The sequence below is a fragment of the Cyanistes caeruleus genome, chromosome 1, assembly GCF_971803275.1.
Source record: "Cyanistes caeruleus chromosome 1, bCyaCae1.hap1.1, whole genome shotgun sequence".
In the NCBI taxonomy this organism is placed as follows: domain Eukaryota; kingdom Metazoa; phylum Chordata; class Aves; order Passeriformes; family Paridae; genus Cyanistes; species Cyanistes caeruleus.
The window spans coordinates 72,349,500-72,374,583 of NC_141701.1; the positions used below are offsets into that span (position 1 = coordinate 72,349,500).

At 42.7% G+C, this 25,084-nt stretch overlaps 2 protein-coding genes and 1 pseudogene across 12 annotated transcripts in view; 2 read left to right on the top strand and 1 right to left on the bottom strand.

The window, feature by feature from the left end:
- Positions 1-25,084, bottom strand: part of LOC147655596 (semaphorin-5A-like) — a 345,256-nt gene that overhangs the window by 142,890 nt on the left and 177,282 nt on the right. For all 11 annotated transcript variants that reach the window (XR_015274363.1, XR_015274377.1, XM_086842896.1 and 8 more), the window contains one exon: positions 16,942-17,041. Coding sequence is in view for 9 of the 11 variants with exons in the window: in XM_086842896.1 (XP_086699022.1) it covers positions 16,942-17,041 (100 nt within the window). In the remaining 2 variants the exon portion in view is untranslated. The remainder of the gene's footprint in view (positions 1-16,941; positions 17,042-25,084) is intronic.
- Positions 10,168-11,979, top strand: LOC147655597 (uncharacterized). The gene has a single exon (XM_086843718.1). The coding sequence runs from the start codon at positions 10,168-10,170 to the stop codon at positions 11,230-11,232; it is 1,065 nt and encodes a 354-aa protein (XP_086699844.1). The 3' UTR covers positions 11,233-11,979.
- LOC147655598 (endogenous retrovirus group K member 9 Gag polyprotein-like) lies at positions 21,671-22,577 on the top strand (annotated as a pseudogene).

The following is a 25,084-nucleotide window of genomic DNA, read 5'->3' on the forward strand; positions in this document are numbered from 1 at the left end:
TTCCTTCCTGTTCACTTCTTTCAAAAAACTAATTCACATGAAAGAAGAAAATTTTATTCAATTCACTGGGAGAAAAAAATGGTAAGATTGAAAATGTAAAGTATAAACTCTGCAGGAGTCAACTATTAAGCAAAACTCCACAATTCCACAATTAAGATGGTAAAGTTCTGAGTGAAAGGCAATTCTAGTTTTGCAGTATAGTAACGTCAGCAAGTGAAAAGAAAATTTAAAAAAAATGTTAAGGGCAAAAGGAGATAATCAATATAAATAAAACTATTATATACTAAATTTATTTGGTTAAATCATGAATCTATAGGAAAAATGTCTGAATAGTCAAGGATGACACATTGGAAATAAAAGAAACCTAATCCAAGTGTTCTACCTGAAACATTTATGAAAATGGTCAAATTACAATAACAAAAAGCAGAATGGCCAAAAGTTATATTTATCTTCATTTTGCACAAAATGGAAGCCACAGCAAATGAGATTAATGAAATGAGAGGCTTACTGATAAATGCTAAAAATGTAAAAACAGCATATGCACAGAGATAAATATTTCTGACTAGTAGGTCAAGTTGATCCCTCCTAAAAATTATGAAGAAATTATTTTTGTTGTTCTTATTGCTCTTTTTAAGTAACTTCTAAAATTACAGGTTTTCTCAAGGAATGAAGACTAACCACATTTTACTAACATTCAAAATGGCAAACTCACATAATCATGAGCTGACCAGTGAGACAATGAGCTTGTCAACCAGAATAAGAAAAAATACAATGGGAGCAAATTATGGCAGAATCCAAATAAAAATTGAATTAATCCACTCAAAGGTCCTGTGAAATCTGATTTCCTTCTCTCATGCTTTCTCCTCTGGATTAGTAAACTTTACTTTGCTTCCCTGTGGCTCCCCATACAGCCTCAGCAATGCTGGAGATCCTAGAACACAGCACTCCTGCATAGATGTTCAGCAACAGCCAGATGTCACGTCTATGTATTTCTTGCCATGGGCTTCTCCAGAAGAAGCAAAAAAGTATCAGGGGCCCCTGCAGCTCTGGGGTCACCCTCCTCCTGAAGTCATGCCATGTTATCTCTATTCTATTAACATCTTCCTCTGCTGGCCTTGATTTTTCACACACAGCACTCAAGTTCCTCCCAACTGGCACTGGCCTCACAATATTTGAAAACTGACTGCCTCTGATGCATGCAGGTCAAGGATGTTTCTGAATATTATGTTTTAGCCCAGATGAGTTTGAGAGGTTATTGAGTTATTTATTTAGTAAGCTGTTGTTGGATACAACTTTATTCTGTTAAAAGTGAGTCCTGTATTTCATAACTGTAGCAAACCAAAACTTCAATTTTTATTTTTTTTTATTGCTGCAACACATATATCAAAGTACATGACATCAGTTTTTATATTTCGGCAGGTATTACATATACTGTACAGTATTCACTCACATTAAGAGCCATGCAAATTCTGTGCGGCCTTGTTGCCATTTCATTGTTCAATATATTAATCTTCTGTTTCTTTCAAAAGTAATTTGAAATTAAATTTAAATGTTACTGTTACATCTCCTCCAAAAAACTCCCCAACAATGGAAATGGGCTTAAAACCAGAAATTTTAGACAGTTCAAACTCTTTGTGGTCTCCTACTACAATAGTCAATTTGGGCACAAAAAGTTTGCTTGAGTTGTTGGAGGTGGGGTGCAAGAAAGGTCAGGAGAAGAAAGTAGAGCTTAAAGTATCCAAAGTTTGGATTGTATTTATTTATTTATTTGTTTATTTATTTATTTTAATTTACGAAAATAAACTGCAATGACAATGACAAAAGTCCCAATTACCCCTAATAAAGGAGTCATTTCTCTTTTCTTTTTCTTACTTTGAGTCAACTCCAGGGTCCCTGGTGATGATGCACCATGTCAGCTACTCTAATTAAAATGGCAAGACATTAAATCAGCACAAGAAAGGACTTTTGTAGAGTTAGTGAATTGACAAGCATCCCTCTGCAACCAGATTATTACCAGCCTTGGTGCAAAGAAGGAGAAAACTGCAGTGGAACCAGGCAAAAGTAAGAGGCATAAAACTTTAAAAAAATATTCAGGAACCTGCTAATAAGGTAGGAAAGACAAGCATTAGGGGAAAAAAGACCTCCCTCTTTCTGCAGCAGTAAAATGATGATTTCTCACAGATGTAGCACTAAACCATACATTAGATTAGATTAGCCCAGTTCAATCAGTGGAAGGACAGGCATTGATTACCCTGAGACAAGTGTTAAATGAGCAGTGATACCCAGATGGATGTTCAAAGAATAGAGCACCAACACCCTCTGTCTGTATATTCTCCCTGTATATGTAGCCCTCAGAGCACCTTGTTAACATGAAGCTCTCTGTTGGGAGCAGACACCAGCAAGAAACAAACCTGTATCATTATTTATTCCTTCATTAGAGGTTCTTAAACCACTGTTAATGAATCCTTAATTTGGCTTTCTGTTATTATGGCAAGTAGTGGTAATGGCTCAAATTAATGTTCCCAAACACACATCTAATTAAGTGAGAAGCCAAACTGTTCTTCATTAGTGAGATAAGGAGTGACTGAGGCAATAAGCCACCTCAAAGCAAGTCATAATCCTTTAATTAACTTGCAGGAGAACATATAGGAGAAAGCCACCACTATTCAGATATTCAGTGTAAAAAAAATTAAAAATAAAAAAATCCACATTTTAGGAATGAATCCAGGCTGCTACCAGTTCAAAATTTCAAGCACAGGAAGAATGGGAAAAGAGGATAACTTCATTTTACCTTTAAAAATAGACATAATTCCTTTTGCATGGTTTGAATAAAACCACTAAGAAAAAAAAAATATATAAGTCACAAAAAAAGAAAAATAAAAAAAAGCCCGTAACTACTGGGTTTCAGAAATGCTTTTTGTTGTCTCTCATTTAGCCAAAATGGACAAACACTTCTAGCAATTTTTTATTTATGAAAACTAAAGCTGCTACATGTTATGTACATTGTCAGGAGATGAGGCAAAAAAGGCAATGCACGATTTGCCTGGGTAATTCACAGACTGCTGTATCCTTCCCCTAATCTGGTCTTCTCCCCCTTCAAACCAACAAAGAAACAGATTGCAAAGCACTTTCACACAGCAAAGAAGACAAGGTTATTCTTGGAGAAATCCATGAACCTTTATGCCTACTGGAATTTAAAAATACAGAAATCACTATAAAACTTTATTATATGCTTTATCAGTCCATCAAGTAATACACAGAGAAATATTTCATCTGAATATTTTATTAGAATTTATCAGAATAAGATAAACAAGCAGTCTTTTGTGGAGGAAAGCCAGTCCTACAACAGGCTTCCTCCCTGGAGATCTGTCCCCCTAGAAAAGACAAAACTACTTAGTCATGGTGACTGTGGACCCCTTCCTGCTTCGGGACCCCATGTTATCTCCCTGTAAACTATTGGTCATTTTACCCCAGTCTTAAACCATTGGTCCTCTTCCCAATTCTCCCCTTCCCTATAAAAACCCCAGCTTTTGCCCCGTTCAGGGGAAGTTCGTCACAGGCTCCCTTCACTGAAGCCCCCATTAAAGAACTCCGCAGAATGTTACACGGCCTCCTGTCTCTCATCCACACATCGGCTGAGGTAATCCAGGAGCAGAGCTGGTCTGATCTAAGCAGATCACAAAGCTGAAATCACTTCTAAAAGAGCTGGTCACTTGTAGCTTCAGATCGCTCACAGGGGTTACCCCTCAGCTGGAAACTGCCAAGACCCCTAGACAGCCATTCCTTCCAGGACCACTATTTGGGATAGTCGGTAGCAGTGCTGGGGGTCAGACAGACCTCTGGACCAGCCAACAAGTCTCTCATTTCCGTGAGCTTACTGAGGAGCTAATGCCCTGTGAGTAATCCTTCGCTGGTGTCACGTAATTGTAAAAGTTAATTCTGCCCTGCCATATGGGCTGGCTTTTTTATAAGAAAACAAATTAATTCCCAAGAAGGTTTCAGATTGCAATAGAACTCATTTATTTTTATCTTCCAGATCACATACAATATGAAGAACATTTCCTGGGGCAAATTTTAAAGATACAGTCACATGTAACTTTACATGGATGCATCCATGTAAATCCATGGTTGCATGTATTGTGTGATTAATGTGAAGGCACATACTAGTGTTGGAGTCGTACCCTTTATGGATTGCTGCTGATAGCATAAGGAAACTGAAACAAGGTTACAAGACTCCAGCTGAATCAACTCAATGCCTACAGGAGAACTGGATGTCTTACAGAACAAAAAAAAAAAAAATCAACCAGTTTTAACCTTCTCACAAGGAGTGGAAGACAAGCTGCAGAAGCTGAGGGCAGGGATAGGGGCCAGATACAATTGTAAACCATCTATTTTTGCACAGCAACAGAATGCCCACAGACATCAGAAAACCACCTTTATTTCCCAAACTGGACAAGGAAGACTAATCTTAGCAATATAGGATTAACTTCCCACTTATTGCCTTCTATGGCTAATACTACAGAATAAAGTCCCTTGCATATTTTTAGAGATCACTAGATCAAAATTATTTCTGTTCTTATTTTGTTTGCCTCAGCAAAATGTGATAAAACTTGTTTTTTGACTAAATTACTCATGGCCAACTTAAAATATCTGGTTTTCTGTCAACACTGCTGTTCCATTTAAACTGCTACATCCTTTTGTAGATGTACCTGTGGATGGATTTATGGGCAGGTGCTGTGCACACGCTCAGCTCTTGTTATCCTGCACTACAATTCCAACTCTCTTCTCATCTGCCTTTTAGCAGTCCTTCCTTACATTTCTAACTAATTTCATTAAACCTTGTTTATGTTTCAAGCATATAGAAACATACTAGTACACACTACCACAATTTAAAGTCTCCAAAGAACCTTGTGCTATGCTGTCTCGGTTTTGGAAGACAGGTGTCTGCTAGGGAGGACAGGAGCCTCCCTTGGAATGAAAATTCTCTCCCTCCAAATTATAATTTTGAAATCAAGGGGTTCTCAGGCAGAGATAGTAATAACAGCTCTTTACTAGTATGTATAACAAGGGAAACAAACAACAATAACTACAGCATTAACAACGAAACAGAACTGGGGACCCTGTGACAGCCTGCTCGGCTGAGATGGGAAAGGATGGAGGAGAGGCTTTGCTTCACAAACCTCCTCAGGTGGGCAGTCCTGATGCTCTTTCAGGATTCAATGGAAGAGCCAGCTGGAATGGCAGGAATGAGTAGGAATCCTGGGTGGGTGGACTAAAGAGAGAGATGTATCAGCAGCTCTGTGGCAGTGGCTAGCACTGCTGCATGTCCCAGCAGGACAGGGGTGCGAGGCCCACGAATGAAGTTAGAAGAAGCAGCAGCTCTGTCTGGGTGATGGCAAATTCCCTTCTCTCAGCTGCAACAGCTCCCAGTGAGTGTCCTGCTCTGAAGAAGCCAGCCAGTCCCCAGTTGCCCCCACCCTCCATTTTTTTTCATGCCCCCGTTCCCCCTTGGGCCCAGTTGAACTCTTTGTGTTTCTCAAACACCCAACAAGTACCAGCAGTCAGATTTTTCCTGTCACTGACAGGTAAAAATTCCATAGGTGAGCCAGAACTAAAGGAAGGACACCTAACTCCCAACAAAAGAGATCAAAATTTCTCTCTCACTCTAGGAGACACTGTTTGGGGTATCATAGGATCATATCTGTCTTTCCACATGGCTGCATGACATCAGCAACTCCCAACAGGAGTTGGGTCCTGAACCCAACATGCAGTCGGGTTCTCAATTGGGATCTTTACTACAATTTTCAATAAGACAAATCATATGTATCTTTAGAGGCTCTAGAATTTCATAAATGAAAAAGAGTCACCTGCCATGAATATCAATAATGGAAAAGGGATTTAAAAATTTCCAATAGTGTCCAACTTTCACAATAGTATTTTGTTTGATTTCTAAGACAAAGGAATTTGGTCATTAAATGCATTAAGCTGGAAAAAGGCAATTATGAACGTAAGATGAGCCAGAACACAGCTTCTGGCTGTGAAAAATCATTCCCCTAGTTTAGAATACCGCCAGATTACTAAAGCAGAATCCTGTAGGTGCAAAGATGGTGTGGGCTGACCCTGGTTGAAGACCAGGTTCTCACCAAAACTGATCTATCACTCCACTCCTCAACTATGCAGGAAAAGAAAATATAATAGAAGGTGCATGAATTGTGATAAGGACAGGGAGAAATCACTCACTGATTACCTTCATGGGAAAAATATAAACAACTTATAGAAATTAACTAAATTTATTACCAATCAAGATCAGAGTAGAATAAGAGAAATAAATCTTAAAAATACCTTCCCCCCATTACTTCCTCCTTTCCAGGCTAAACTTTATTCCGGACTTTATACCTCCTACTTGCCAGTGGCACAGGGGGACAAGGGAATGGGGGTTATGGTCAGTTCATCACACATTGTTTCTGCAATTATTCCATCTCAAGAAGAGGAGTTCTTCCCCTGCTCCAGTCCAGCATGGGTTCCCCTCCCGTGGAAGACAGTCCTCCAGGGACTGCTCCAGCATGGATCTTTCCTACAGTCTTCAATTCTCCATGGACTGCTCCAGAACGGATCCCTTCAATAGGGTACAGTCCCTCAGGAAGAGACTGCTGATTCTCCCACAGGGTCACAAAAAAGAGAGAATTAACAGTGCATTCTCTTCACTGTCTTTACAAGAGCATCATTGTTGCTTAGGACAGAAAATGAATTCTTCAAATGTCTCTTTGAGTATGTGAATCCATAGATGTTCAAGGTAGATGTTCAAGAAACTTGTACTAAACTTTGTCTACAGGCCATAGCACAAGTATGATAATATTAATGGCCTGTTCAGATGACACTCAGTCAAAGGTAACTGAAACCAGCACATTAAGGGGGGAAAAAAGTATCAATATGGCCAGTTGAGACTATGAAAGACTGCAAAAGCCATTCCTGCAAGTGAGGATAAAACTTGATATATTCACAGCGGATTCACAGGTCTACCTGCAGCGGGGACTACATCCAGAAGGTGCATAATCAGTAAAACTACACTTGCAGTTTTGGGACTACAGCGCCCTGACAATTGGTTGCTAGTCTCTGAATCTAGGATCCCATGATGTATAACGACTCATGGGGCACAATGCCTAAAGAACAAAAAGATGTGTAGCCAAAAAGATGCACTGATATCAATAATACACACAATTAGAAAAAACTGCTGCCAAGTTTAGTTATTCTAAAGGAATATCTCCATGGCCGAACACAACAACACTGGAAAGGTTAAAATTTAGAATGGAAATGCAGAATGAGGAAAAGGAAAATCAATACCTTCTATGAACAAATAACAGCCAACTATGCTGAACTGTGTAAAACAAAATTGCTGTTGAAATTGTAATAACCCTGAATATTTTTATTATTTTAATTTTAATCAGAAAAAGAGATCTAGAGCTCTGAAGCATCATTGACTTAAAAGAAAAAATAAATCTTCTGATGTATGGGATCTTTTGTAAAAAGCAGAATTAACAGCTGTTTTTTTTTGTAGTCACTGCTTATTGAACAAAGTTATTCAAAGCTTATCCCATAGTGATTCAAAAAGCTTCATTAAAAACACTGGTTTAAATGAGATTATTTTCTGCTCAAATTTGGATTTCAGATTACCAGTATGGAGAATAAAATAAGATAGGAAAGAGGAAAAAGGTTTGGTTTTGTTGTTTGGTTGTTTTTTGGTTTTGTTTGAACAGCTATTGGGATACTGTGGTGGGATTTGGCAGTAGCGTGTCGCTAGAGGACATGAAGTATAAGAGTGAGGGTTCCGATAACACAAGCAGCCAGCCAGAGGTTTTTCATGAGGCAAAAAGTCTTTTTTTCAGGGTTTTTCAACCCCTTTATATAAGGGGTTCTTCTTCTCTCCCTTGGGCAAAAGGTCTTTATTAGCTCTCACTTCTCTCTCTCTCTCTGTTTAAGCCTTTCATGGGATCACAATTACTCCACCATCTACTTAGTTTCATCAAGAGATACTTTTGCCCAGATTCATAGTTTGAATACTTCATTCTCCCCAACACTCTTTCATGAATTAAAGGAGTTTTTCAGAACATTATTGTCCATCTCCATGGCTTTACCAAAAGAATATTCCAGCTTATTAAAGCATGTCCTCATTCTCCTTCCATCTGAGGCTTGACTCCTTCCTTTACTGACCTTGATGTTTCATGTTGTCTCTTCAGATATTGACCGCCTCTACTTTCCTCTCTCTGGAGAGGGGATTAAGTCTGCATGTCTCATCTGTGTAGTGAAAAGGTTAAATCTGGCCTAAGCCATGCAGGTCTTCATGGTGTCAGACTCCAGGTGTCTCTCTCAGCTCAGCAGCTGCTGGAGACCAGACGGTTTTCGGCTTGGAGCTGTCTCTGTGGGCCATGGGGGCACACATGATATCGGTGAGATATCAGCAGCTGTGGCCCTAGGTTGGGACAGGGACCACAGCAGAGCTCAGCCTGGCCTGGGCTGGGGGAAGCCCCACAGTCTCCATCCCCTGCCTGAGAGCCACTGGAGTCTGGTTCAGCCCCCACTCCCCCTCACCCCAGACCGCACAGGATGTGGGGGAGCAGGGCCAGCTGCACAAGAGTTCTGATACCTTCCAAAGCCAGAAACCAAGAGAGAAGTTGTTCCCAGGCTTGGGTTTAAAAGGTAATATTCTCAAAGGTGATCCCACTTTTCAGTGGTCCAAAATGCTGTCAGTTATTAAAACTGGCTAGCTATTGGTCTGATCTCAAGCAGAGAAGATACTCCCAGCAGCCTTTCTCAGAGGAATAGTTTCTGTAGATGTTTTCCGCTTTTTTTCCTAAATGTCAAATTACTACAGATATCTGTACAGAGTGCACTAATCCAACACATTTCCATGGGTCCGGGGAGAGGCTCTTATGGTGACAGTCCTAACAGAGTAGCAGCAGTTGATAACCTCACACCTTACTGCCTTGGGTAGCTTACAGAAATGAAAAATCAACATCAAGGCACAGAATACCCCACTTCATGCAGACCAAAGATATATAAATATATATAAAAACACACATACCTACTTCCATACTCAGAAAGTTTTCCCCTGTAGATAAGCAACTTCCACTAGCCCAAAGAAGAAAATTTTCTTGCAGTGCATTTTATGACTGCATTTTGAACCTCATTTTCAGCTAAGAAGCAAACTGGGAAACAGAATAGAAATAGATTCCAATGCTAAACCTAACAGAAAAGTGAAGTGACTAGAACTTTGTTCATTCAAAAGTAAAATATATTTAGAAGGCCAATATGAATAATAACTTTAGATGGCTAATTTTTTTTGGCCAAACAAGATGTTTTGCTACACCTCATATGCTAAGAGGCAAGAAAAATAGTGCTCAAGGACTTTCACTGCTTCAATGTTGACATCTAAGACAGTGTCACTGTTGATCACAGCTTGCAGAGTGCTCTCCTACTCTGTAAACAGTGTCACCTATAGAGGAATGGCTAGAGAGCAAAGGTCATATTCCCATGCAGCAGTTAGCTGGGAAAGAATTAGACAATAGAGTACAGTTGGTGTGAGATGTTGCAAAGTCAGGAAGGCCTTGGTGATAGCTGTTAACTGAGAGCAGGACGCTGTGATCAGAAGAATGTGAATTCAGCATAGATGAGCGATCACAGGAATGTAGAATTAGGTGGAGTTGACCTTAAATGAAGTATCCAATAATGAGCTTGCTTTTTGCACTATGTATGAGCCTAATTATTGATGCTATATAAGTGGTGTTAGAGTTATCAATAAACGAGACTTGCTGATCATTCATATTGAGTGCTGCATTTCTCCCACTGAACTCATCAAATGGCGCCCGAACAGGGACCCCCTTTGGGACCTTTGGGACCTTAAGGACTTTTTGGAACATTCAGAGCTTTTTGGGACCTTTGGAACCTTTCGGACCTTTTAAAGGAGTTGGCCACGAGAGTCAGTGACAGGGGACGGGTCCTCCGCAGCAAGGACGGCGAAAAGCAACAGCTGTGTTGCATTCCAGGCAACCTCAGAGGAGGGTCCTGATCACACAGTAGGGTTGCCGCGCCCAGGCGACCTCAAAGGAGAGTCCTGCCGTAACGTGCTGCCGAAACCTTGTAGGGGCTGCAACAGCGCGCGCTGACGGTAAGATGGAAAGGCAAGCAGCATATGATTTATTTACCTGCTTTTTAGAAAAGCGACAGGTTAAAGATTTTGATTTGCGCAAGGAGCTTCCTGGACTTCTTGCTTATGGGTATGCTCAGGGTTGTTTTCAGAATCCCCATACAGTTCATGAATTAAGTGAGTGGCGAAAACTTGGAGATAAATTGTGGGACGCTACTTTAGATGATGATAAAGCTGCTAAAAAACTGGGAAAACTGTGGCGGACAGTTCATAATGTTCTTTTGCAGTATCAGGCTGAACAGGCAGCTGCCACACAGGCATCTACAGCTATGTCAAAAAACAGACTTTTACAGGGAATAAATGAGTGTCCATTGCCACCCGCCACAAATACAGTAATTTTGAACCCCCCCGCGCAACCACTGACTTCCCCCGCTCAGCCACTGACTCCTGCTCCAGCTGCTGATTCTTTTGTATTATCCCAAATTCCCTCACCTACTTACCCTGATTCTGGAACGGAGCCTTCAGCACTGTTACCATCCTCCCCTACGGGAAATAAATCTGTCTCTGGGGTGGGGTGTGAGTTAAGTGAGGCTATTGCACGGGAAAGGAGAGAAACATGGGTTACGTTAGCACGGAATATTTTGCAAGAGGGAGATAAGGAAATAGCAGACGCTGTATTAGAAGTAGCATGTCCTGTAACCTTTGCACCAATGCAAGGGGGAGGAATACAAGCTCAAATTACAGCTTTAGATTGGAAATGGTTATCACAGTTGCGATCTACAGTCAGTCAGTTTGGAGTGACCAGTGAACTGGTTAGACAGATGATTGATTATTTGTGGGGTACACAGATTTTGTTGCCTGCAGATTGTAAGAGTATTATGAAATTGATCCTTAGTCAGCATCAGCAGTTGTTGTTTAATGCACACTGGCAAGCTTATTGTCAAGAAAGTGTAAATGTGCAGAGACAGGCAGGTGATCCACTGCATGGACTAACTTTGGAGGAACTTATGGGATTAGGACCATATAGTCCAGTGGAAGCACAAGCTATTTTGGGACCAGATAAATTGAGAGAAGGTATGCGGTTAGCGTGAGCTGCATTTGATCGGATTAAGGAGCCAGGAGGTATTCCATCTTATATGGGTATTAAGCAAGGGCGAGATGAATCATTTGGAGCATTTATTGATAAAGCAGCTTCAGCTATAGAGCGGGCAGGTGTTCCTGAATATATGAGGGGAGCATTGTTAAAACAATGTGCATTACAAAATTGTAATCTAGCAACCAGGTCAGTTTTAAATTCCCTAAATGCTAACTGGACTATTGAAGAGGCATTAGAGAGGATGTCCAATATACCAGTGGGCTCACAGGCAATGTTAGTCCAGGCAATTAAAGAACTAGGACAAGGGTTGGAAAAGCAGGCTGCATCTAATCAGAGTCAGGTTTTAGCAGCTCTTGCACCCCTACAAGCGGCTACAACCAACAATGGCAGGATTCCAGCCTCCCGATTCAAATGTTTTCGCTGTGGCAACCTTGGACATATTCGAAAGGAATGTACTGTGTCATCTGTTTGGTGCAATCAGTGTCGGTCCAATACTCATGCTGATAGTGCTTGCCACCGGCGATCGGGAAACGGGAAAGCCAGCGCGAGAAGCCGCCGCGCCAAGACACAAGTAGCAGCTGCCGGAACATCAGTGCAACTTCCCTCCAGCCTGCCACAGCAGGGAGCCTCGGCCTTGACCTGGCAGCCTCAGTGACTGTGGATTTATTGACATCACAGCCCTACAAGATTCCCACAGGAATTATTGGACCACTGATAATAAATGGAAAAGCTATGGGTGCAATAGTGTTGGGACGTTCATCTGCTAGTTTAATTGGATTGTTTATTTTACCTGGAGTAATTGATGTGGACTATTCTGGTGAAATATATGTCATGGCATATACACTGGCACCACCAGCCAGAATTGATAAGGGACAGCGAATTGCACAATTGGTACCGCTGCCGCGATATACCCATCAATTGACACCATTGAAAAATCAATCACGGGGTACGGGTGGATTTGGTTCTACAGGAGGACTTACATTACTTACTCTGGACTTAAACACTCGACCCAAGCGAACTGTTGTTCTCAATTATAATGGAGAATCCCACCAATTAGAAGGACTATTGGATACTGGGGCAGACTCAAGTATTGTTGCTTCACAATATTGGCCCCAGGAATGGCCTATGTTGCCTAGTATGGTTACTGTTACAGGGGTGGGAGGTTTAACTTTAGCAAAAAGGTCTCCACAAGTCCAGATTCAATTAGATGGGAAGGTCATCAGCTCTATTTTGTCAATTGTTCCATTACCAGACAAGGTTCAATGTCTAATTGGACGAGATATTTTGTCACAACTTGGTGTTGTTTTGACTAATGAGCACCCTTTAGAATAGAGGCCATTGTTTGGACTTTCCCAATCCCACTCAAATGGATAATCCAGGAACCAGTACGGGTTGAACAGTGGCCTTTAAAAAGGGAAAGTCTGCAACAAGCTCATCAATTAGTGCTGGAACAATATCAACAAGGACATTTAAAGTTGTCAACAAGTCCTTGGAATACTCCTATTTTTGTTATAAAAAAGAAATCTGGGAAATATCGATTGCTGCATGACTTACGTGCAGTAAATGAACAAATGGAGCCAATGGGGGCGCTACAACCTGGTTTGCCCAATCCTGCAATGTTACCAAAAGATTGGCCCTTGTTAATAATTGATTTAAAGGACTGTTTTTTCACTATCTCACTGCATGAACAGGATACTTGCAGATTTGCTTTTACCTTGCCTTCATTAAATCGAGCAGAACCAGACAAGAGGTTTGAATGGACAGTTTTACCACAAGGTATGCGTAATTCTCCTACCTTGTGTCAACTTTATGTTGATAACGCTTTGCAGCCACTACGTGCTCGATGGCCTACAACTATTATTTATCACTATATGGATGATATTCTTTTTGCTCAGTCACAACCTTTTGCAGATAAACAAGTTAAGGACATTCAAACACAACTATTTCAGAATGGACTGGTTGTTGCACCTGAGAAAATACAGCAGTCATCCCCATGGAAATATCTCGGGTGGACTTTAACTGAACAGTATGTTGCCCCTCAGAAACTGTCACTTAACATGTCACTTCATACTGTTCATGATGCTCAGCGATTGCTTGGAGATTTACAATGGCTTAAACCTGTTGTGGGTATTCCTAATGAACTTTTACAATACTTACGACCTTTGTTAAAGGGAACTGATCCTACAGCACCTATACAGGTCACCAGTGAACAACAAGAAGCTCTCAATAAAATAATGGACTGTATCCAAACAGGTGTTATTCGTAGGCGAGATCCAGACTTGGACATTAATCTTACTGTATGGTTTGGCCCTCAATATCTTATCGGTGCCTTAACGCAGCAACAAAAGAAAACAGGGGAGATATGGGTATTAGAGTGGTTGTTGCCACCACTACATCAGAGACATACCTTGATTCAAAAAATTGAAATTTTAGCAAACTTGATAAAACAAGGTCGGAAGCGATTGTGGCAAATTATGGGCACAGATCCAGCTGAAATTCAGATACCAATAAAAAAGGACACTTTGGATTGGTACTTAATTCACAGCTCCACACTGCAGGAAGCATTGCTTAACAATAGTAGTGTGGTCAGAGCAAATGGTACCCTAAAACAATATCTGAATAAATTTAGGGAGATCAAAGATCCACAAGAATGATTATTGCGCTGTTTATTTGTTTTAAATTTTCTGTGTATTTTTGGAAACAGTAATTTGCCTGCAGCAATACGTCATAGTGCACCTGAGGCAGAGAAATCTCAAAGCCCAATATGGGTTCGCTATAAGGATCCAAAAACGGGTCTGTGGGGAGGTCCCAGCAAAGTACTCTATTGGGGACGCGGTTATCTTTGTGTGTCTACCCCCACAGGGCCTGTCTGGGTCCTGAGCCGATGGACTAAACCTGCTGATCCCAGTGATTCACCTTCAGCTGATCCAGAGAATTTAGCAGATACTTCTCGCTCTCTACCATCAACATAGAGACGGGATCTGATGAACTCTCACATGAAAATTTTGTGTACAGTACCGAATTGTGAATGCTATCCTTTTGTATGTTACATTTGTAAAGTGTGTAAAGAAAAGTGGTGGATACATTCTAAGTGGGGTCGATCTCCAAGAGGGATTTGTACAGAGTGTTATAACTTTGAAAGAAATTTAACTGAGATTGCATTACAGGAAGGTGTGCAAACAGGACAATTTGAAAAAGGATCTGATAGATGGTGGGAGATTTTTGCTTTTGGCATAAATCCAGAAAATTATTGTTATCATCCTAATACCCCTTTACCATATATTATTGAGATAATCACAATACGTTGTCGCAAGACACTGACACAGGTGAGGTGTGATATTCCAGGGGTAAAAAATAAAAATTGGGAGCAATTCTTAAAAAGGCAGTCTCGAGAGAAAGGGTCTTTCCCTGAAAGTTATCCCTGCTGCCGAGAAGATGGAACACCCCGTGGTTCGAAGCAACCGAATCGACGGGCGAGGCAGAGGGGTAAAAGAAAAGGGAAGCAAGATCTCACATGGGATCCAGCCAAGATGCTGGCTGAACTGCCGCAATCCTTTTGAAGTCCTTAAAGGACTACCTCTGATCAGGTTGTTGTTGTGGTTTACTATAATAGAGGGAAATGAAGGATTTTTGATTGACATGGATGAAAGACAAAATATGTGGGTAACGTGGGCTAATCAAACTGGACAGGATACTTTTTGCCTTTCAATGGCTACCCCTTCGGATCCTTTTCGAACTTGTTTAGTGGGCGCACCTTTGGATGATTCATTCAATGCCACAATGTTTAAAAACTGGACAAAGAATTGGAAAACACCCAAGGAAGCTAACAAAACATTATGTGAAATTCCATCAGGTAAATTAATGATCAATATCTGTGACACAGGTTTAATCTCAGCAAATCCCATTGGTGCTCAAAATTGGTACATTGCTACAGGTTTAAATGTTACTGGGTCAGAACCACAAGAGTTAAGACTGTTAGGTTCAGCCCCTAGCAACTACTGTTTGGTTTTTGTCAATTGGGCTAGGAACAATTATGCAAAAAGGTTTCATGGGCCAAATGGTACAAATGTTTCTCCACAAAATTTGCTATATTTGCAAAATAATGATGCATACTGTGGTAATTGGTCTCACAAGGTAAATTCTAGCAGTTCACCTCTACAATTACCACCTGGTATTTTTCTAATCTGTGGAGATCGTGCATGGCAAGGATTGCCAGCAAACCTTTATGGTGGGCCTTGTTATTTTGGGAAATTGACATTGTTTGCACCCACTATACAGCAGCTCTTAGAAACCAATAGAACCAAGTTACGAACAAAGAGAAGTGTGTTTCAATTGGGACCAGAATGCAAAGATAAGGTTGAACTTTGGGAACGTCCTACAGTGATTGTGTCATCTATTTTTACACCTGGAGTATCTAGTGCTCAAGCCTTAACACAGTTACGACGACTGGCATGCTGGACAGGAAAACAGTTTAATATTACATCAAAGGTTTTGTCTGATTTGCTTTCGGATATGAACAGTGTTAGGCATGCTGTATTGCAGAATAGAGCTGCTATTGATTTTTTGCTATTAGCACAAGGCCATGGCTGTGAGGATTTTGATGGGATGTGTTGCATGAATCTTTCTGATCATTCAATGTCTATTTATGCTCGTCTTCAACAACTACAGAGCAATATGAAAAAATTAACCATAGAAACAAATCCTTTAGAGGAATGGTTTCAATCCCTAGGTCTCACAGGATGGTTAAAAAATTTGGCACAAATGGCAATTGTTGTTATATTGATCATTGTGATTGTGTTATTGTTTATTCCTTGTATACTGCAATGCTTGCAAAACATGGTAAAAAAGGCTACTTCTACAGTTTTGTTAGTACAAAAAGAAAACAGGGGAATTATAGAGGAATGGCTAGAGAGCAAAGGTCATATTCCCATGCAGCAGTTAGCTGGGAAAGAATTAGACAATAGAGTACAGTTGGTGTGAGATGTTGCAAAGTCAGGAAGGCCTTGGTGATAGCTGTTAACTGAGAGCAGGACGCTGTGATCAGAAGAATGTGAATTCAGCATAGATGAGCGATCACAGGAATGTAGAATTAGGTGGAGTTGACCTTAAATGAAGTATCCAATAATGAGCTTGCTTTTTGCACTATGTATGAGCCTAATTATTGATGCTATATAAGTGGTGTTAGAGTTATCAATAAACGAGACTTGCTGATCATTCATATTGAGTGCTGCATTTCTCCCACTGAACTCATCAGTCACCAACTTTACCACTGATTCTGCAGTCTTTAACAGATCACTCCTGGCATTGCAGTGAATAATTATTAGAAACATCCCAACACAAAGAGCCACATTGTATAGCCAAATTTGGGATCATCCTAAGCTCCATGCAATGGCAACTTTTGTCACATTGCCAGATAGCACCTGCTTGTTCTACAGTATGCATACAAAGATTTTGTACTCCAGGACAGTCTTCCTTAAAGTTAGAATAGCATAAGATTATAAACCTTGATACCAGGCAGGCAGTCCATCTTGCAACTCCAGTCAGGGATAAGAGAAATAAACATACATAACATTCAGTTTAGTGGGTCTGGAAGGCAGGGGAGGCACACAAGAGCACACTGATACTGGAATTTGGCTAAATTTGCTTATCAACAAAGAACAAAATCCTGTCTGGTGCAGCACAAAAAAGAAAATAGATTGCTCACCTCGCTCCAGCAATAAGCTCTTTTTGTCCTGGGTCAAATGTTAACTGTGAGAAGTCCACAGCATCTTCTCCTTTGAACACGTGTAGCCAAGGGGCAATTTCTAAAAACAATCCAGAAATATAACTTTTACTATAAATGTTATAGGTGTAGTGCATTAGGTAGCCACCATTAAATCTGCAGATATTTTGTGGGGGTCTGCAAGTTTTCTCCTTACGGTCCTCTAAGGAAACATAGGAGACTTTCACCACCATGCCATTTAATTTTATAATACAGGCCTGTACAACATATAGGGCAGCCACCTGATAGACACTTGAATCAAGTATCCATATTTTGTTCGGAATTGATTGAAAAGGATCTGATTAAGTGGAAAGCAATGAGGAGAACAAGAAAACTTGACTTTTCATCATTTTCATAATAAACAGGTTGAGAAATGAAGGATAAAAAAGGAAAAATGCTTGATATTCATGGAATTTAATTTTTTCACCTTCCTTTCTCAGACCAATTTAGTGCAACATTAAGCAGGGCAGACAAACATGTGAGTTGCTGAAAATCAGCAAGGGGTATTACTTGTATTCAAAATATAAACTTGTTCCTGCTTTCAAACTTAAGCACACATAAATAGTTGCAAATCAAATCATTAAATATTTTCACTACTAGTAGTTCTTTTTTATCACTAACTGGACACTGAACAGTTTGGCTAAATAAACAATATTGTAGGAACAGAGCATATTTTATTATTATTATTTTTACTTTTTTAGAATAGACACATAGAATATATAAAATTGCTGTAACAATAGAAATGGTAAAAATGGCTTGTTGTAGTGCATCTAAAAATCTTGGTATCTCCCAAGGGTAAAACTCACCTCTGGTTTGTGTAATGTTAGTTCCTACCTGAGAACCCTTTTTCCCTTCCCCCTTCCCATTGGCTGTGACTTCTCTGTATCCCCCGATCACCCCTGCCGCCTACTGTAAGAGATAAGACCCAAGGTTTTTCCGTCTCTTTCTTGCCCCGGATGGATGACATACAATAAACCCGGGATTATTCCAGCAAGTTTGGGCCTCCTGTGTATATATACTTTGAGTCTGTGTTGTATCCACTCCAGGACCCCCTCCACCGCCCGTGTCCCCTGAGGCATGGTGCTCTCACCACAGGGGGTGAGACAGAGGGGTCCCCCCGAGAGAGGATTACGACAATGGCTCTCTAAAAAAAAAGACCAGTTGTACAAAAACCTCATCCTCTAGAATTCCACAATTCTCAGGACATTGATTGAAGTGCTATTTTTCTGTTTTATTTTTAATGTAGTCATGAAGCAGTGGTCTGGAACTTAATGTGAAAGGTGAAGAGGTCTGAGTTTGTACAGCACAACAGCTGTGGGACTGTCTATTTGAAAGATTACAGGTGTGAAATAGTCACTTGAAAGACCAAAGGCAAGCACATGGTCATGACCACTTAGAACATGGAGTCAAAACCAATCCCCCTGAGGGTGCTGTAAAAGTGCAATTTTTGATACTTGTATCATTAGTTGCAGCTCAGGTTAACAACACTCATTCTAAGCTCTCAGCTCATGAGCATGTTTTTGCTTTTGCACATGTCTCAGTTGAAATAATACATGTCTGGTGCCTGCTTCAGGATGATTTGCTCCTAATTTAAAGTTTTAGCACAAGTGGGCTATCCATTCCTAAGGAACAGGCCCAGGAGAAAAATGTTATTCTGTGTCAAAATATGTTCAGCCATTGCAGGCAACCATTAAATGCTGTGTGCAGATGTATCATCATATACTTTGGAAAAACAAATGGAACTATGATTATGATAAGTACAATCACTTGGGTGTCAGAAAAGTAACTTTGATATTTTTAATGTCAGCCTGTGGATGCAAACTTTGAAACAGAGAGCTTGTGAAACTGCAGGCCATATACCTTCTCAGTCTTGCCTGAGAAGCTGGCCTGGGAAATTCATGGGAGGATTCAAAACAATCCTCAAAGACAGAAAACAGCCTTGCAGGTGTTGTTGTCCGTCCCTCATTTTCTTTGCAGGAGAAGGTCGGGGGTGTGTGCCCCACTGACCAATGATGGTGGTGTAGTAGTTTGCTAACCAATAGGAGATTCCTTTCTGTACTTTCCACGTATCAGTCTGTAAAACAGAGCTGAAATAATAGACGACGAGGTATTCTCCTAATCGACTCCCTTGAGAGTCTATGTTGCTCAATCCCAGCTGTTCCTAATAAAGCGACATCAGCCTGAATGCATCTGGCCAATTTCAGGCTCACAGTGCCGGTTTGTACATGTTTTGCAGTACTTGCAGCTAAATTCACTGTTGTGAATTGGATGGGTGCTCAAACCAGAACTGAAACACTGGGGTGGAAAGGGGATGTGGCCACATATTAGATAACTGTGATTGTAGCTCCTGTCAGCCATTACTGCAGATGCTGTGCAGAGAACCCAGCAAGATTCTGAGGGAGGAAAAACACTTATATACATTATAGGCCTGTATAGCCTTATACATACTTACTTACATATTTTTGTTTAAATGTATATACATATATTAATCTACACAGGTATGGATGTTAACTATGAAGCAGGGAGCACAGTGCCTGTGGAATAGCAGGCTGCATAACTTTCTCAGTCTCGCCTGAGAAAGTGGCCTGGGAAATCATAAGGAGGAATTAAAACAATCCTCAGAGATAGAAGAGAGCCTTGCAGGTGCTGTTAGTCAGTTTCTTGTTTTCTTGCAAGAGAAGGTTGAGGGGTGGTGTACCCCACTGACCAATGATGGTGACGTGTTAGTTTACTAACCAATAAGAGTTTTACTTTTCTGTACTTTCACGTATGGGTCTATAAAAGAAGATCTGAAGTAATAAACCTGAAGAGAGAAAATAACTCTCCTGTTCAACTCACAAGAGAGTCTGTGTTGTTCTCACTGTTCCCAATAGAGCGACATCTGGTATGGATGCTAGCTTTGGAACAGGCTGCAGGGAGCTTCAGAAACTGCTGCTCCATAGCCTCTCAGTCCTGCCTGAGAAGCTAGCCTGAGAATTCAAAGGAGGATTTCAAAACAATCCTCAGAGACAGAAAACAACTGCCAGGTGCTGTTTGTCTGTTCCTTGTGTTTACCTTGCAGGAGAGGGTCAGGGGGGCAGAGTGCCCCTGACCAATGATGGTAATGTAGCACTTTGCTAACCAATAAGAGTTTCTTTTCTGTACTTTCCACGTATCTGTCTATAAGACAGGGCTGAAGCAATAAACTAAGGAATTCTCGTGTTGTGACTCCCTTGAGAGTCCAGTGTCGTTCTTCCTAGCCGTTCCCAATCGAAGCGACAATCTGGTGACCCCAATGCTCAGTGCAGCCAGCTGACGACATGCCGCCCACTTCCTCCACAGAAGAGTAAGCATATATCTCCTGTGCTCTCCTGAAGGGAGCTGGTCTTTCAGACCACAGGGTAGTAGGGCCCTGCCAGTGAGCGGGCCTGGAACAGCTTATCTTGTCCTGGGTTAAGCCACTGTATTTGCGTAATTGCATTTGCGGGCCGTCAAGATAGACGGTCCTCACGATGGGGAACCGAAGTTCAACTGATGATCAACTTGTCTTCTCTGCATGGCAGAATGCCTTGCCACGCATGGGACTCGATATTTCTGAAGATGCTATGCGCACTTTGTTCCAGTGGGCGAAAGTGCAGGGTTTTACTGTGGCTGTCAATAATGCCTTTGATCTCGAAGTTTGGCTGTCGGTGGGAGACCGCATATGGTCTGAGTTAACTGAAGGAGATACCAGTGTGTGCAGCCTGGCAGCCACCTGGGGCATGCTCTTTAGAATGTTGGAGCGGTGCCAGTCTGGGGACAGTGATGCTGGGATGAAGGATTCGGATGCCGGGGGTGCCTCTTTTGTATACCATGAGAGACTGGGGGATGGGACCAAGGATGGGCAGCGTAGCACTCCCTCGGCTCTGCCCAGACCCTCGGAGGACTTGGCCGGGGGGCAGAAAGTCTGTGCCCTAGAAGTCTCCTGTTCCCTGAGAGTTTAAGTATCTGTCACCCGTGGAGTTGGGCGTGCAAGCTTCGTTGACAGAGAGGCAGCAGGGGAACGGAGTCCACCCGCCTCTGCTTGCGCCCTCCACGGCACCTTCACTGGCACCGTGAGCGCCACCGTGGGTGGTCGCAGGGGGGCCTTCGTTGTTGATGGCATCCTTCAGCCCCCCCAGCCCCCTCTGCGTCCCTTTTTCCTGTGCTGCTAGGGCAGCACGGACACCCCCACCGCAGCCCACTGGTGTGGCGGGGGGAGACATGCATTTTTCCCACCCAGTGCCCTCCACGGGGCCCACACCTGTGCCGGCACTGCCTCTTTCCCGGGCCCGCTGCTGCTGTCCTGACGTCATGCCTGCTTTGGTTTCCGAGTGACAGTCCACACCGCCCAAAGCAGCCAGCCCGCCCACCTCTTCTGGTGCCTGGAATGGCCCAGCTACAAGCCCACCCCGGAACCATCTCAGGACATTCCCACCCCATCTAGTGGCCGTGTGTCCGATCCAGGGCATTTTTGGGTGAAACAGCGAGCTTTGGAAATGGGGGAATGGGAGTTACTCGAGAGGCTGGGAACACCCAGGACCGGAATTTTTGACACCGTGGGTGCTGGGGCAGGGGAGACGGAGGGAGGACCGAAGCCACTTCGGCTTCTGATGACTGGGTCCGGATGGATCGGGAAGTTGAAGACACACCGCAGGGGGCTGGCCAAGCCTTCCCTGTGTTTAAGGCTGCCCCGAATACGGGGCAGCCTGACAGGCACAATGTGATGGCATGGAAGGTGGCACAGGATATACAGAGTAAGGTAGCACAATACGGGCTTGGATCTCCCGAGGTTATGCAGATCATCAGGGTGATAGACACTGATCTGCTTGCTCTGTTTGATATTAGACACCTGGCTCAAGTATTATTTCAGCCTGTGCAATTTAAAGTTTTTGAAGATAATTGGAGGCAGATGGCTCAGAGGGCTGCAGATACGTGTCTGCCTGTGCACAATCCCAGACATGGGGTCAGACTGGAGGTCCTTACAGGAGTGGGCGAGTATTCCAATCCTGATCTCCAGGCCCATTGGGACCCTAGAGTCCTTGAGTAAGGGCAAAAATTTGGTATTGGAGCATTGCTGGAGACTATAGAAACAGATTCTCCCAGGGCACAATATGTGACAATCACTCAAGGTTTAAAGGAACCCTTGCCATTTGTTGAGAAAATTGCAGCAGCCTTGGAGAAACAAGTTGAAGATAATACAGCTCTTGTGTAAATAACCAGCAAGGGATAATGCTAATGAGGATTGTAGGAAGATCATAGAGGCTCTTCCAGGAGACCCCTCAATACCAGAGATGGTCTGAGCCTGTGCCAAAGTGGGCTCTGTGGGGCACAAAATGTCTGCTCTGGCTGCTGCTCTAACATTAAAACAACCAGGCTGCCAGGGTGGTTCCCAGAAGCAAAAGGATGCTCAGGGTAAGGCTCGACAAGTGCAGCAGAATAAAAAAGGAAAGGGAAAGTTGTTGTGTGCTAGATGTCACAAGCCAGGTCATTTTGCAGATCAATGTAAATCTAGATACTATGCCAATGGTCAGCTTTTGATGGATTCGAGAAATGTGCACAAGAGCGCACAGGGGAACTGAGCTCTGACACAAATGAGGGTACAGCCCCTCCACAGGCCTACTCAGCCAGCTTAGTGGCAGCACCCAAGGGGCTGCCGGAGTGGATGTATACACTGTGACAACAGTTACATTAGATTCTAGTCACGTTTATAAGGTTCCCCTGGATGCTTTTGGTCCTCTGGGTCAAGGGTTGAGTGCACTGCTTGTGGGAAGATCTAGTGTGACCCTACAGGGGATCTTTGTGCATCTAGGAGTCATTGATGCTGATTTTATGGGACAAATTTGTGCCCTGGTTTCTACTCCTTCCGCTCCGTTACTATCCCTGAAAAGACTTGCATTGCTCAACTTGTGCCTTTTAAGTCCTATGTCCCTAGGACTGTTGACTGGACTCGCGGAGATGGTGGCTTTGGATCTACTAGACTGCCCCAGTTCCTGGGGTCTGCCTGCATTTCCACTCAGCAACCTCAAATGACATGTACCCTGAGTCTGCCAACTGCCAGCCCACCTCAAATCCAGCTTTGAGGTCTCATTGACATCGGAGCAGACGTGACAATCGTCTCCTTCTGTGTGGCCTCCGTCCTGGCCCTTGACTTCTGTGGATTCGGCCATTGATGGACTGGGAGGTACTGTGCAGACATTTGTGAGCCAATGGTCTGTGCTGATCAAAAACCCAGAAGAGCAAACAGCTACAGTCCAGCCTTATGTCACTGCAGCCCCACTTAACCTCTGGGGGTGGGATGTTTTGGCAGCATGGAGGGTGTGGATTGGGATGCATTTTTGATGGGGGCCACTGTGGCGAAGGGCACACACTTTCCACGCTGCCTTTACAGTGGCTGGTGACCAAACTCATCTGGGAAAACCAGTGGCCCCTGGCAAAAGAGAAGTTAGTTGCCCTTCGTGAATTAGTCCAAGAACAGTTGCAGCAGGAACACATTGAGCCTTCCACTAGTCCCTGGAACAGTCCTGTGGTCAGGAAGAAATCTGGGAAGTGGAGATTGTTGCAGGATCTCCAGAAGATCAATGCAGTCACGGAAAGCATGGGGGTGCTGCAGCCTGGCATGCCCTCACCTACCATGCTTCCTATGGGACCGAAAATTCTGATCCTTGATTTAAAGGATTGCTTTTTTACAATTCCTTTTCATCATGATGACAAGCACAAGTTTGCTTTCACAGTACCTACAATTAACAATGCTGAACCTGTACAGAGGTATCAATGGAAGGTTTTGCCACAGGGCTGCAAGAACAGCCCCGACTATTTGTCAATGGTATGTATCTCAGGCCTTATCCGGAGTCCATGAGCAGTTCCATGAAGCATATTGCTATCATTACATGGATGACATCCTGGTGGCAGCATCCACCCAGGCTGAACTACTGAGGATACAGCCCCAGCTGTTCGAAGCCCTGCATTCTTATGGCCTGCAAGTGGCTCCGGAGAAAGTTCAACAGCATCCTCCTTGGAAATACTTAGGAGTCAAAATCTTAGATCAAATCATTTGCCATCAGGAGGTGCAATTCATGGATTCTGTCAAGACTCTGAATGATGCCCAGAGGGTGATGATACCTTGATGGGTATCATCACATGGTTGCATCCTTACTTGTGGGTGACCACGGCACAACTGTCCCCATTGTTCAATCTTTTGAAGGGGGACTCTGATCTGAATTCGCCTCAGGAGCTAACTCCTGAAGCGCAGCAAGTGCTGGAAGATGTTCAACAGGCTGTCTCTGCTCGGCAGGTTTACTGGGTGGATCCATCCATTGATATCACTGTTTTTATTACTTGTCCAGAGTCTCATCCTACAGGTATCATTGGCCAATAAAGTGAACAATTGTCTGATCCTTTGCAGATTTTGGAATGGGTCTTTCTGCCCCATCAACCAAAAAAGACAGCTCCCACATTATTTGAATTGCTTGCTCAATTGATAATTAAATGCCATCAGCGGTGTTTGCAGTTAATGGCAGCTGACCCTGGAAAAATTGTCCTCCCAATACGGCGGGAGGAATTTGAATGGAGTCTGACCAACAGTGCCTCCTTACAGAGTGCACTGCAAAACTTTACAGGGCAGATTGCTTATCATCAGCCCAGCCACAAATTATTGCAGCTGGCAAGGTCAGCTGAATTGTCCTTTCAGCAAAAAAGTATTGGGTGCCAGTGCAAGGACCCACCATTTTCACTGACAGTTCAGGAAGAACAGGGAAGGCCATTGTTACGTGGAAGGATGAATCTGAGTGGCAAGTGCTGGAAGGCCACGAGTCAGGCTCAGCCCAATTAGTCGAACTAAGGGCTGCAACCATGGCATTCCAGCAGTTCTCTCAGGTGCCACTGAATTTAGTTACTGATTCTGCTTATGTAGCAGATCAAGCATTTAGATTGTATACTTTTGAAAGAAGTTTGATAACGAGCATCTGTTTTGGTTGCTGAAATCTTTGTGGTATGTAATCCAAGCCCAAATTCACCCATATTATATCCTGCATATTTGGAGTCATACCAATTTACCAGGTTTCATAGCAGAAGGTAATGCCAGGGCTGA